Here is a 15,178-nt window from a genome sequence, read left to right as displayed (position 1 = left end):
CTTTTCTACTAAAAACGCCAAACGTCACAAGCAGCTCTTACGTCATATTTACGCGTCGGTGTTGTTGTTGAGGCGTACGCCACCGTTTGAATTTGTAAGTGAATGAATTAGATAAAAGCTATTAACTGTCCTATAAAGTAGTTTTAAGGCAGCACATTTGTTTTATTATTCCGATAGGTTAGTGGTTTACTGTTCGGCTTGGTCTGAATTAACGACATTGGAATGTTTCGGGAGGAAGTCGCGTTTGGGTTTCTGGCTAACCTGATTAGCATACCTAGGCTAGCGGTGAAAGTAAATGTGTATTTGTTGATATTTATTATTTTGTCTCACTACACGTGTTTATTGTTGCCAGGTGTTAATGTAGTTGTCTTTGTTGTAGCTGTTGCCGTCATGGTGGTGTTTCCAAGTTCACTAACAGAGGAGGAGGAAGCTCTGCAAAAGAAGTATGCTAAACTCAAGAAAAAGGTAAGCTTGCTCTCACACGCCTCAATATATATACAATGTACAACAATATACAACTATACAATGTTAGACTGTGTCATTTTGAATAATGACGTGAATGTGCATCAATATCACATTTGTTTAAATGGGAAGTATTTGCTGTACTCCCTTGTCATGGAGGTTTTTTTTTTAATCTCTGAGGAACACATTGAGCTCAGCCTTGTTTTTATTATTACTAAACGTTTATCACTGTCTTTTCAGAAAAAGGCTTTACTCGCCTTAAAGAAACAGAGTTCAACCAACCAGACAAACCAGAGTGGTTTGAAACGGAGTAAGTGCTTTTGGCAATTGAACTTCTGTGATTCAGCATTCAGCGTCTTTACTAAATACACCTTTGCTTATTGTGTATGTGTGTGTTATGCATCTTTAGTGTGTATAGTTTTATTATTCATTTTCTCAATTTGATTTAATAATTTAATGACACTTGTTGAGACTCGAATCCTATGTAAAATATTAAGTATAACAAACAAGAGTAAAAACAATAATGAATTAATGTAAATCATATTTATGCTCACTGTAAACACTAACAAATAAATATTTTTATACTTGCAAGGACACACTCACATGTCGACTCTTATAAATATAAATATTTTTGCACCTAAGTGCTTCATAAGACAGACATGTGAATATACATACAGGCATAAAGACATTGATGTTCACAATAAGGCAAGATTAAAATAGAAACAGTTTTATGCAGACAAGTATAAAAAATGTATGTGCATAGCAAATGTAAAAGAAACACAGCAAGATCAAAACAAAACAACTAAAACCATGATGTATAAACCAATGAATCTGATAAAATAAAAACAGATTAAGCTGCTATTGAATAAGCCCTGTTCCCAGCCTTTTTTCCTATTTTGTTTCTTTGAATGTGGCACAGCCAACATGCAAAGGGTTGAGATGTTTGGAGATGTATGTAGGGGTAGGACAATTGAGAGATTTGTGAAGTAAATGCTGAGTATAATTTTATTTACTTCACACGTTCCTTTCCAACAGCTTTGTCGGACCAGCCTGTCGTTGACACGGCAACAGCGACAGAGCAAGCAAAGATGCTGATCAAGTCAGGTGCCATCAGTGCCATCAAATCAGAGAACAAGAACTCAGGCTTCAAACGCTCTCGAATGCTGGAAATCAAACTCAAGGTGAGTTTGTTATTGTTTTAACTGATGTCCAGCTGTTTTCTTGCTTTGTTTTGTTCGTTCATTTGTCTAATTTTTGTTCTTTATCTGCCACAGGACCCTGAGAAAGGCCCGATTCCTGCTTTCCTACCATTCCAGAGGAGTGTCTCCACAGATGAAGAACAACCTGAGGTAAAGTGGTATAAAATATGATAAAACACGGTTGCAAACTTGCCAGAATGTTCCATTTTAATGGAACAAATTGTCATTCAATATTATGCACATTTACATATCAAAGTAACGTTTCAAGAATTTAAGACTATAAATTTGATTATAAAACTCGAAACGAAAACAAGATGTACAGCTTATTCATATTTTATCATATTTGTGCTTCTAGTTGGGGAAGAGAGCCCAAAGGAAATCTCTGTATGAGAGGTAATATCCAAAAACCATGACAAATAAGCATCACAAACTGCTCAATACACTGACAGTGAGTATCTCATGGTGTAACATCATTTACCCTCCGTGTTCCCCTGCAGCTTCGTCAGCTCAAGCGACCGATACCGGGACGAGGACGAGGGAGCCAGCATGTCTACCAACCGCGAAATGGACAGAGACAGAGAGCGAGAACGCGACCGCGACCGGGAGATGGATAGAGAGCGGGACAGAGAGAGAGAGCGAGACCGGGAGAGGGATAGAGATCGAGGTCGGGACAGAGTGGACAGAGGAGACAGAGACAGGGAACGGGACAGAGAGAGAGAGAGAGACCGAAGCAGAGAGAGGGATCGAGAGCGCGACAGGGAGCGGGACAGAGAGAGAGATGGACCGTTCAGACGTGCGTAACCAATTTCTGTTGAGTTTTTACATTTAAACAATTTTAAAAAATCCATCATAGAGAAGGCAGCGATGCAGATATCTCTAGAAATAGTACCAACAGTTGACAAGAACGAGGCGCAGAGCCCAGTCATAATCTAAATGTAGTGTGATGGTGGTTTTCAGATGTCATGCTGGAACACATACATGACTTGTGACTGTCTCCCATGTTGTCACTCTCAGGCTCAGATTCATACCCAGAGCGGAGAGGGGTCCGAAAGGGGAACACGGTGTATGTTTACGGCTCAGGGCTCACTGAGGACAGCCTGCGCTCTGCGTTCTCTCAACACGGAAACATCATCGACCTCTCCATGGACAACCCACGCAAGTACGGAAACATTAAACAACTCGGTGTGCACATAACGGTCATGTTTACTGACTGTACTGCCATCTGCTGCTTCTGTTGTATTCTTTGTTTATGTTGTGATTTGTGTTTCCTGTTCCCATTTCTAGTTGTGCATTTATTACGTTTGAGAAGATGGAGTCTGCAGACCAGGCTGTAGCCGAGGTTGGTATCATCCCATATAAGAGAAAACTAACAATTACACATGTGATCATCTGCTGACTGCAACTTCCAGAACACAGCAGAATCAGAATGAGAAATACTTTGTTGTCCCCCGAGGTGAGAAAAGCAACAAACAAAAAAGAGATTCAGCAAAGAAATTTAGATCAGAATGTTATCAGAACAAATTATTGAATTAAAGTGTGTTATAATAGTAAGTACCATGCAACTTAGGTTTTGATTGTAAATGTATTTCATGTATATTGTAAAACATTTAAGAAAATGTCTTGAAATAGTGGTTGTTCAGGTATTTCTGTCAGAGAAGCCTGAATCTCCCTTTGTTCATCACAATCTAAGAACATCTGTATTTCTACTATAGATATGATGTTAAACTAGCAAGTTAGCAAATAAAAAAAAGATAATGATAATTTAATAATAAAAAATCCCCAGTTTAGCTACTCGGTCTCAGTTTTAATCAGTGAAAGGATCTTGCTCTGTTGTCAGTTGACATCCTTTTTAGTTTGCTAGAAGACACCCTGAAGTTGTGTTGATGCCCTGCTCATATAAACAAAGTGGACCACCGCTCTAAACTCTCCTCTCTGGTTTTGTCTCACAGTTGAATGGAAGCACGGTGGGAGACGTTCACATCAAAGTCAGCATCGCCAGGAAGCAGCCCATGCTGGATGCTGCCACCGGCAAATCTGTGTGGGCTTCACTGGGTAAACACAGCACCCTTATTGTTGGTTTGAGACATTCAGACTGTGTGTGTGTGTGTGTGTGTGTGTGTGCGCACATGCTGGATTAACCTTCACCAATGTCTCTCTTCTTTCACAGCTGTGCAGAACAGCACTAAAGGCTCCTACAGGGACAAGAGGAACCAGGTCGTGTACAGTGAAGATTTCCTGTGATTTAAAAGAGATACGTTGTTTTTTTATTTTGGCATTTAGCTTTCCATGTTTTTGTTGAAATGACAACCTGTTAGCCACCAGCTTTAAGTGTCTTTTTTGCAGGATAAATACTGAATGACCTGTTGTTTTTCCGGCTAGATGGCTGTAGTTCACATGGTCGGTATGTGGTGCTGTGTGTGGCAGCTTTGCTCATGAAACTAAAGAAACTGTTTCTTGGAGCTCAATAAATAGTATCCATACATTTTTACACTGAGTGAGATTTCATTGATTTCGTCTCAAATACAAAGTGGGCAATGTGTTCAGACATGGAAAAGTAGGTAAGTAACAACACATTTTAGCCATAACCTCAATAATGCAGGTGTTCATCGCCATTTTGACCCTTGGTTGAGTACAGAAACACTTTTTAACCCAGGCTGTCGAAGCAGAGGGCATTTACAAGAATCAAACTGACAACCTACTCTACTACTTTGATTACTTTTTTCCAAATCTGGCCTTCTAAAAAAGTAGCTGAATAGGTGAACACCCGTGTGGGCAGGCAGACCGTTACACAACTGACTCACAATTAAGAAAGAGACTTACAGATTATTTTATTTACACGTCATCTTTTCTTTGAACAGCAGCCAGTCATCATACTGAACACGTGATACATATATTCAAGTTCAGGATTACAGTTCTGAGTCAAACTGATCAAACTATTCTAAAGAGACTTGAAACTCAACAGGCCTTTATGACTGAGGACACTTTGACACGTCACAGTAGGAGAAGCACAGGTGTAAAAGTAAATATTAATGTTGGCTGAACTTCAGTTTCAGGATCCTGCTATTGTGGATTCAAAAACAGGTTCCAAATCTTCAAACAATCTCATTAAACATAAACAAAGATGAGAACAGTGCTCGTTGTACTGTGAGTATAACTATGATTACACAAGTGCCACTGCTTCCCAACTAAGGTTGTCTAAAGCATGAATACTTTTTCCATGCCATGTGTTTAAAACAATACAATATCTGCATTCTTTAGTCCTGAAACTACCGAAACTATAAACCAAAACTGATCTACAGATATTAACATTAATACAAATATGTTGGTGTATGTTCAGGGACTCTTTCTGAGTCCAGGTTGGTAATAAAAAAAAAAAGAATCCTATTTTGTGTGCCTAAGATTTGTTTTACTTTCGCCGAGTTATCAAAAGAGAAATGGAAAATCGTATATTACACAAGTACTGTATCAAAGTTTACAATTCTAGTATCATGACAACCTTTTTCCCAACTGAGCAGCACATCCATTACAGAGGTTAAATATCCAGTGTTATAATAACATTCGCACCACAGTAGATGGCAGTAGATGTTTTCTTTGACTGAAAACCTAAATGAAAACAAACGTACAAATATTCTCACATTTCATCCATTTTATGCGATGACAGACTGTCGAAATCGGACTGATGAGCAGAAGTGATAATGAAATTGGTGTCAGTAAAAAATCTTTTAAATCACTGTAACGGCCACAACAGCCACGATATGATGACATAGATCATGTGGCAATAGAAAAATGTGTTATGTAAGAAACATTTTATATTAAAGCTCACTTAGTGGTGTAAGCTTATTTATATTAAACTCAGATATATCTGATTTGGATATGGTATGATATATATGAGATTTTGGTAATATCTAGCAGCCCCCGCTACTATTAATGTTAGAAACCTGTGCTTTTCCTGCTGCAACCAGTCAGAATGTCTGCTGTGAAAAAAGGCCTCTTATTTGTGTACGAGACTGTGTAGTCTGTCACTTTTACCCACCTCCATCACTTAATGTGACTACTTTTATCAATATTTGACACATATTTCATGTTAAAGGCCTCATAGTCAGTTACCAGCCCCACGGACTGATCTCCCCATTGGACAGCAGTAAGACGTTGAGCTTTAGACACTTTCCTGTCTTAAACACTTTGGCCTATGACACTTGTTCAGTAACCAGACACTCCTGCTCTTCCTCTCGAATCCCTCCAGCAGCTCCCCTCTCTCTCTCCCTCTCCTCCTGCTCATGAAGGGAGTTCTGCCCCGTGGTTTTCCCGTGCTGCTCCTTCAGGTGGCGTCGTAAGGCAGGCTTGTGGGCGAAGCGGGCGTGGCAGTATGCGCAGCGATGCGGCCGCTCGCCGCTGTGCAGGTTCATGTGGTCTATCAGTGTGGATTTTTGGGTGAAAGTCTTGTAGCACAGGGGGCACTGGTGGGTTTTGCCGACGCCCCGGTGCACGGCCATGTGTCGGGTGAGGTTGGCCGAGTGGTGGAAGTGTTTGCCGCAGCAGGGGCAGGCGTACAGCAGGTGAGTGGAGCGGGAGTGGATGGCGAGGGAGTGGGCGGAGGGGAACGTCATGCCGCAGTGCTCGCAGATTACAGGCCCGGCGACACTTGAAGTGGATCCCACCACTGCGACGGACTCATCCCCTCCCTCGTTTGTTCCCACAGTTGTCAACCCTGAGCTCCCCTCACCAGCAGCACAGCTCGACTCCTCCAGGGCATACTGGGTCAAACTGTTGGCTGCCAGTGGTGAGACCTTTTCTCCCTGATTGTCACCCATGCCAAAGTCTAACCGTGGGAGTTCAACTGAGACGTAACCTCCCGCCTTTAGCCCCTCTTGGCTGTAGTCCAGCCCGAAACTCCCTCCTAACCCTGCAGTCGCCAGATACCACAAATCCTGGTGGTGATCCATGCCTGGAGGTCTTCTCTCCTGTGATGACACCCACCTTCTCCTCTTAAAACCCCGTCCCCTCCCTCTCCCTCTCCCCCGGCCAATTTTAGGGTCAGTTAGCCGTCGCCTGAAAGCACGGAGCCCCTCCAGTGAAAGTCCCCCAGTACTGAGATCTCCCTCTGTCGGATTCAAGTCGTATTCGCTGCCATCTCCTCCGATCACGACACCATCTGTCTCTTGGTAACACTCGTCTTGAGGTCCATCAGAGGGGGCTCCTCTCTCCTCCCTGTCCCTGTTCATCTGATCTTCTTCAGCGATGTAAACTCTCAACACATCGTAGTCCTCCTGCCTGGCCTCTTCCTCCTCGTCTGATGCATTAACCTGGAACAGAAATAAAATGTGTAGAGAGAAAGATTTGTTTGGTTTAAAAACTGTGAAAAATACCCATCATAATTTCCCAGACTTTCCCAAAAGTGCTTACTCTGTCCAGCTCAAAGTCTCAAACTCAAAGATGTAAAATTTACAGTCATAAGACAAAAGAAAGCAAATCCTCACATTTGAGAAGCTACACACAGCAAATATTCTGCACTATTGTCTTAACTCCCTTTCATTAACTACTTAAATTGTTGGCAATTAATTTTCTTTTAATGGATTAATTGTTTCAGGACCAAAAGTCAGACAAAAATATCTGCACTGGAGCCCTAATGTAAACGTTCAAGGACAGAAACAGGTAGTGGATTTTTAGGGCCCGAGCAGGGAACCTGCGAGGTCCCTATTGTTTTTCGAATGATTATTAGGGCCCGAGCAGGAAACCTGCGAGGTCCCTATTGTAATTGTATCGATTCTTATTATTATTATTATTATTATTATTTTTAGGCCAAAATGATCGCATTTTTCACTGCCTGAACATACCCCAAAACTCATCAAACTTGGAATATAGATCAGACCTGGCGAAAAATTTTATAATCTGTTGTCATTGTGAATTTTCAGCACTAGGTGGCGCTATAATCAAGGAAAGTGCATTTTGGCTAATAACTCCCACATACTTTGTCGCACGTTCAAAAACCTTATATACACGCGTTCAGTGAATCATGCTGAATCTTGTGATATAGGCCACGCCCATTTCCGCCTACCGTTTTTTTTCGCTAGCGCGCGAAATGTCGAAAACCTACTTTTTCGAACTCCTCCCAGGCAATTTCACCGATTTTCACCAAACTTTGCACACAGCATCTGTGGACGCTCCTGACAAAAAGTTATTAAAAGAATTTTGATACGCCAAAGAATACTCAAGTTATTAAATAACAACTTCCTGTGGATTTGGGTCACAACAGGAAGTGTTGTATATCTCCACATTGGTGTGTCTGAATGACGTCAAACTCAGGATCCTACTTCCGCATGAGGCCCTAAGGCTCTGTGCAAAATATTGTCCCATGACAACTAGGTGGCGCTCTTTTAATTGAAGTATTTTATATCTTGACATCGGTTGGTCGGATTAACACGAAACTTGGTACAGTCATTGCCAATGCCCTCCTGAGGACAGCTGACAAAGGGGTTACCGATCTGACACTAGGTGGCGCTCTGGTGGCAGTTTCATTTTAGATTTGGCACTGTGCCCACACCATAACACTTATGGATATGAAATTCATAGGGGTGGTATAGACCGGCCCCTGTAACTCACACACCAAAAATGACCAGCAGGTGGCGCTATTATCAAGAAAAAATGTTTTTTGCTAATTACTCCCACATAATATGGTGCACATTGTTAAACATTATATCTATATGTTCCCTGAATACAGCCGAACCGTGTGATGTAGGCCACGCCCACGTTCGCACTGAATTTCCATTTGCAAATTCGCCAAATGTCGCAAACCTACTTTTTCGAACTCCTCCCAGGCAATTTTTCCAATTTGCACCAAACTTTGCACACAGCATCTGTGGACCCTCCCGACAAAAAGTTATTAAAAGAAATGTGCTAGTCCACAGAACGGCCAAAATATAAAACAACAATTTCCTGCGCATTGTGGTCAAACAGACATTCTTGTGTATCTTGATGAAATACAGTCCGATGAACACAAAACTTTTGGCAATTGTGTTCCATGGCAGGATGAGCATTTCTACTAAATTTCGTGCAAATCGACCAATAGGTGGCGCTTTTATTGCTAAATGACGAAATGACAGCTTCACTGCCTTCAGTTTTGATTCCTCTATGGAAGTTGTTGCATGAACAAGCCTCGACAGCAGCATGCCCGGACAGCGGCATGTAAGGACAGCAGCATGCCCCGACAGCAGCATGTAACGACAGCAGCATGCCCCGACGGCACCACGTCCCGACAGCAGCACGCCCCGACACGCGTGGACTGCGAGGGCCCGTTCATCGCTGCTTGCAGCTTTAATTTTTATTTTTAGTTTTTTTTCTTTGTCCAAAATGATCGCATTTTTCACTGCCTGAATGTGAATGAAAAGTCAATTTTATTTGGCAAACACATTAGGCTTGGCGAAAAATTTTATAATCTGTTGTCGTTGTGATTTTTCACCACTTGGTGGCGCTACAATCAAGGAAAGTGCGTTTTGGCTAATAACTCCCACATACTTTGTCGCACATTCAAAAACCTTATATCCACGCGTTCAGTGAATCGGGCTGAATCTCTTGATATAGGCCACGCCCATTTCCGCCTACGGTTTTTTATGCTAGCTCGCAAAATGTCGCAAACCTACTTTTTCGAACTCCTCCCAGGCCATTTCACCGATTTGCACGAAACTTTGCACACAGCATCAGGGGACCCTCATGACAAAAAGTTATTAAAAGAATTTTGGAATTCCAAACAATACTCAAGTTATTAAATAACAACTTCCTATAAAATCGGGTCAAAACAGGAAGTGTTGCATATCTTCACATTGCTTTGTCGAAATGACATGAAACTGAGGAGACCACTTTCCCATGAGCCCATAAGGCTCTGTGCGAAATTGTGGTGGACGACCACTAGGTGGCGCTCTTTAAATTGAAGTATTTTATATCTCGACATCGGTTGGTCGGATTCACACAAAACTTGGTACACTCATTGCCAATGCCCTCCTGAGGATAGCTGACAAAGGTGTTACCGATCTGACACTAGGTGGCGCTTTGGTGGCAGTTTCTTTTTATATTTGGCACTGTGCCCACACCATAACACTTATGGATATGAAATTGACAGGGGTGGTATAGACCGGCCCCTGTAACTCACACACCAAAAACGACCAGCAGGTGGCGCTATCATCAACACAAACCGTTTTTGCCTAATAACTCCCACATACTTTGTCACACATTCAAAAACCTTATATCCACGCGTTCAGTGAATCTTGCTGAATCTCCTGATATAGGCCACGCCCATTTGCGCCTAGCGTTTTTTTTTGCTAGCTCGCGAAATGTCGCAAACCTACTTTTTCGAACTCCTCCCAGGCAATTTCACCGATTTTCACCAAACTTTGCACACAGCATCAGTGGACCCTTCTGACAAAAAGTTATTAAAAGAATTTTGATACGCCAAAGAACACTCAAGTTATTAAATCAGAACTTCCTGTGGACTCGAGTCAAAACAGGAAGTGTTGCATATCTCCACATTGGTGTGTCCAAATGACATGAAACTCTGGATACTACTTCCCCATGAGCCCCTAACGCTCTGTGCAAAATCTTGGCCCATGACCACTAGGTGGCGCTATTTAAATTGAAGTATTTTATATCTCGACATTGGTTGGTCAGATTAACACGAAACTTGGTACACTGATTGCCAATGGCCTCCTGAGGACAGCTGACGAAGGTCTTACCGATCTGACACTAGGTGGCGCTCTGGTGGCAGTTTCATTTTATAATTGGCACTGTGCCCACACCATAACACTTATGGATATGAAACTGATTGGGCCGGTATAGACTGGCATCTGTAACTCACACACCAAATATCACCAGCAGGTGGCGCTATTATCAACACAAAACCACTTTTTGGCTTTCAGTTAAGACATGCGCGCACAATAACGGGGCAATGGGTCCGGGTAAGGAGCACGCCCCGACAGCAGCACGGCCCGACCCGCGTGGCCTGCGAGGGCCCGTTCATCGCTGCTTGCAGCTTTAATTATTATTATTATTATTATTATTATTTTATTCCTTCGTCCAAAATGATCGCATTTTTCACTGCCTGAATGTGAATGAAAACTCGATTTTATTTGGCAAAGTCATTAGGCTTGGCGAAAAATTTTATAATCTGTTGTTGTTGTGAATGTGCACCACTAGGTGGCGCTATTATCAAGGAAAGTGCGTTTTGGCTAATAACTCCCACATACTTTGTCGCACCTTCGAAAACCTTATATCCACGCGTTCAGTGAATTGTGCTGAATCTCTTGATATAGGCCACGCCCATTTATGCTTTGCGTTTTTTTCACTAGCTCGCAAAATGTCGCAAACCTACTTTTTCGAACTCCTCCAAGGCAATTTCACCGATTCGCACCAAACTTTGCACACAGCATCTGTGGACCCTCCTGACAAAAAGTTATCAAAAGAATTTTGATATTCAAAAAAATACTCAAGTTATTAAAAAACAACTTCCTGCAGATTTCGTTCCAACCAGGAAGTGTTGCATATCTCCACATTGGTTTGTCCAAATGACGTGAAACTCAGGATACTACTTGCTCATGAGGCCCAAAGGCTCTGTGCGAAATTGTGGCCGATGACAACTAGGTGGCGCTATTTAAATTGAAGTATTTTATATCTCGACATCGGTTGGTCGGATGAACACAAAACTTGTTACACTCATTGCCACTGCCCTCCTGATGACAGCTGACAAAGGGGTTAGTGATCTGACACTAGGTGGCGCTCTGGTGGCAGTTTCATTTTATATTTGGCACTGTGCCCACACCATAACACTTATGGATATGAAATTCATAGGGGTGGTATAGACTGGCCCCTGTAACTCACACACCAAAAATGACCAGCAGGTGGCGCTATCATCAACACAAACCATTTTTGCCTAATAACTCCCACATACTTTGTCGCACATTCAAAAACCTTATATCCACACGTTCAGTGAATCTTGCTGAATCTCCTGATATAGGCCACGCCCATTTGCGCCTAGCGTTTTTTTTCGCTAGCTCGCGAAATGTCACAAACCTACTTTTTCGAACTCCTCCCAGGCAATTTCACCGATTTTCACCAAACTTTGCACACAGCATCAGTGGACCCTTCTGACAAAAAGTTATTAAAAGAATTTTGATACGCCAAAGAATACTCAAGTTATTAAATAACAACTTCCTGTGGATTCGGGTCAAAACAGGAAGTGTTGCATATCTCCACATTGGTGTGTCCAAATGACATGAAACTCAGGACACTACTTCCCCATGAGCCCCTAAGGCTCTGTGCAAAATCTTGGCCCATGACCACTAGGTGGCGCTATTTAAATTGAAGTATTTTATATCTTGACGTCAGTTGGTCGACTTAACACGAAACTTGGTACACTGATTGCCAATGGCCTCCTGAGGATAGCTGACGAAGGTGTTACCGATCTGACACTAGGTGGCGCTCTGGTGGCAGTTTCATTTTATAATTGGCACTGTGCCCACACCATAACACTTATGGATATGAAACTGATTGGGCCGGTATAGACTGGCATCTGTAACTCACACACCAAAACTCACCAGCAGGTGGCGCTATTATCAACACATAACCGCTTTTTGGCTATGAGTTAAGACATGCGCGCACAATAACGGGGCAATGGGTCCGGGTAAGGAGCACGCCTCGACAGCAGCACGGCCCGACCCGCGTGGCCTGCGAGGGCCCGTTCATCGCTGCTTGCAGCTTTAATTCTTTTTATTATCCGTGACAACCTCATTTCTGTGTTGATCCTGTGCTCTTTGCTATCTTCTTCACCTTTTCATCCCGTTAGCCTGTCCTCTGTAAGACCCAGCCTTTATCACCCTTTGTCACACTTCAGTGACCGTCTGTCGGGACCATTTATGAGTCGGAAAAAGGCGGTGGAGAGAGCTCTCTGGCTTGTGTACCAGACACTATTCAGGATCAGGAACTGTCCTTATACTGCTAATGTTTGCAGCTTGGAATAAATGAAAAACGGAGAGAACACCAATATCCAAGCAAAACTGGCTAATAGAACACAATCTGAGGTTTTTCTTTCGAACACAAACCTTAATACACGGCTCATCCAGCATGGCACCGTCATCGTGGTGTTGACTGTTGCCCTGAGCAGACATATCACCGCTGTTCTCCTCCAGTGAGTGTAATACAGGACTGTGCGCCTGCACAGCGGAGGATCGGCCCGCGGGAGGAGATGCGACAGAATGAATGCTACCGCTGACGATCACCGGACGAGACTGGGTCTCCTCAGAAGTCATCTAAAGGACGAATCAGGAAAAAAAAAAGACTGCTTAAAAATGACAGTTGCATCACTGCCAGCTATGAAAGTGTTGAGAGCATCTTACTATAAATACAAAAGGTGGGAAAAAGAGGTTAAAGATGCTCCATTGAAAACTTTGCATGTCACACCATACAAGAATTTAAGCGATATTACCCTAAAGCAAAGGATAAAACTGGAATAAAAACACCCTAGCCTGTCACGTTTTCTACACTTAAGACTTTGATTGTTTTACATGTAAAAATCTGGAAAATTTATTGCACAACGTACGTATTAACTCGAAAGAATGATAAACATTTATACTGATTGTTTTGGGACACTGACCTTTGGCGGACCAGGGTTCTTCAACTGCACATACTTCTTCAGTGCTCCTCGGCAGCGCTCCACAATGTGCTCCATCTGTAGGTAACTGGCAGCGGTCAGGTAGTTAACAATCTCTTCTGGGTTAAACTGCAAGACGCCAGTGTAACAAGACTGAAGCAGATCGCACACCACTGTGGAGCTGTACAGCATTGACACCTGGATAAAAATGTGAAAAGAAAGGACTGTTTTTACTCAGCACAGAGACACAAATAATGATAGTTGGACTGCGTGGTGACATCTGCCTACCTGAAGCTTGGGGGACGGGTTGAGGAGGAACTGGTCCCGTAAGAAGGGCGAGCAGGCAGCCAGCACCACCTTATGTCCCCTGAAAGTCTGGTTGTTGCTGGCCACGATGGTGATGTCACAGAAGTGCTGGCGGGACCTCAGTGTATTCATGTGCTTCAAGGTCGTGTCGCCGTGGCCCGGCAATCGGAAACACAGCATCTCCATCTCTACTGAAGTGAAATGGGGAAGAATTCATTACAAATAACGGATACAAAATGCAAAATGGTGGGACAAATAAGAGTCTCTCTTACATCATAGTCACATGATCTAAAACACATAGCTATCTGATGGCTGTACTTAAATATGAACTTATTGCAATAGAAGTTTTTTTTTAATGTTTTTGATTTGCTATATTACTTTCTCCTACATCACATGACATTTGGCTGAATATTTTTTGGTTTCCAGCTGTTGATCAGACAGTTGAAGGAATTTAAAACACCACTTTGGGCTCTTTGAAATCATTTACTGTTTTCTGAAATGTCTTACTACTGACAAAAATTGGCGGATTAATCTTTAATGAAAACACAAACACTGTTGGAGCATCCATCAACACACAAAACACATCCCAAATACTCATGAATCATCCAACTGGAAATAAAATAAATATCTCAATGTGTGGATTCAATTTGAGACTGGCAGAAGTCAAATATCACAAACTGTTTAAGTCAATGTCTGAATAATAATAATAATAATAATAATGTCTACAAAATGATATTTAAGGCACATAGTTATGTACTGGTGATTTTCCCTCTATAGCAATATAATCTAGCCTTGCACATTTAAAAAAGCAGCAGTAATGTTCATATAATGGCCAAAAGAAAAGACAATTATTGCCCATTTAATTCAGATTATTCAGTAAAGTATGGTAAAGTAGATTGAAGTGCAGCTCTAGGAGCAAGAAAAGACACCATTGTACCTGCTAACGTTATTGACTACGTGTTACAGCAATGTAATTTCATATCACAGGTGACATTAAAAGGTTATAAGAGTAGTAACGTGGAGGTTATAATACAATGGCGTTGTTGGGTAAAATCGATCACAGCTGAAATACCTGCGTCCTTTCCTTCTGGCCTGATGTTACTTGTCTGGACGTTAGCTTAGCTTCTAGTTAGCCTGCTGGCCTCTTTTAGTGACCGACCACAGAAAACAAATAAAAGCCCCTGATTTCACTCATCGTCAAACTTTGCTGTCACTCACCTTTTTCCTTTCGTTGAACGTCCTCTCCGGCTTTCTGAAATATCCGACCCGGGTTTGGTTTCGACGGGACAACCGATGACTGTGGCGACGTTAGCTAGCCGGCAGTGTTTCCTCATCACCGCTGCCACCAGCTACTACCGCGATTTCTGTTTACTTTTTGGCCTCTTTTTTTTTTTTTTTTTTTTTTTTGGAGGAAGCGCATCCCGTGACAACAAAATACAAAAACCGCTGCTCCGTCGCCACCAAACTGACTGTGAATCGGTTTCGGTGGGAGGCTGCTCGCCGCGGCTAGCCGTAAGAGCGTAGTACGCACGCTGACTTCCGATCAGCGCTCCAAGAAATCAATGGACGCGCAGGGGGG

At 42.4% G+C, this 15,178-nt stretch overlaps 2 protein-coding genes across 3 annotated transcripts; one reads left to right on the top strand and one right to left on the bottom strand.

Annotated features, from left to right (window-relative positions):
* Positions 1-41: 41 nt before the first annotated feature.
* nelfe (negative elongation factor complex member E) lies at positions 42-4,149 on the top strand. Its single transcript, XM_073483535.1, has 11 exons — positions 42-94; positions 380-465; positions 703-772; positions 1,498-1,643; positions 1,737-1,811; positions 2,017-2,054; positions 2,159-2,454; positions 2,676-2,820; positions 2,946-3,000; positions 3,611-3,713; positions 3,829-4,149. Exons 2-11 carry the CDS (start codon positions 391-393, stop codon positions 3,900-3,902), a joined length of 1,077 nt encoding a protein of 358 aa, XP_073339636.1. The 5' UTR covers positions 42-94; positions 380-390; the 3' UTR covers positions 3,903-4,149.
* A 323-nt stretch (positions 4,150-4,472) lies between these two features.
* Positions 4,473-15,150, bottom strand: LOC141011146 (uncharacterized). Of its 2 annotated transcripts, none has more exons than XM_073484385.1 (5): positions 14,818-15,150; positions 13,582-13,790; positions 13,297-13,491; positions 12,746-12,952; positions 4,473-6,964 (listed from the first exon to the last, which is right to left on the bottom strand). In XM_073484385.1, exons 2-5 carry the CDS (start codon positions 13,783-13,785, stop codon positions 5,849-5,851), a joined length of 1,722 nt encoding a protein of 573 aa, XP_073340486.1. In that variant the 5' UTR covers positions 13,786-13,790; positions 14,818-15,150; the 3' UTR covers positions 4,473-5,848. The 2 variants fall into 2 exon arrangements, with proteins under 2 accessions (XP_073340486.1, XP_073340487.1); XM_073484386.1 differs by having other exon boundaries at positions 5,762-6,964; positions 13,582-13,787; positions 14,818-14,896.
* Between the last annotated feature and the right edge of the window lie 28 nt (positions 15,151-15,178).

This window comes from Pagrus major, chromosome 16 (genome assembly GCF_040436345.1).
Source record: "Pagrus major chromosome 16, Pma_NU_1.0".
Taxonomy (NCBI): Eukaryota; Metazoa; Chordata; class Actinopteri; order Spariformes; family Sparidae; genus Pagrus; species Pagrus major.
The sequence above is the reverse complement of the archived record's forward strand: the minus strand, read 5'-3'. Positions and strand labels throughout refer to the sequence as shown.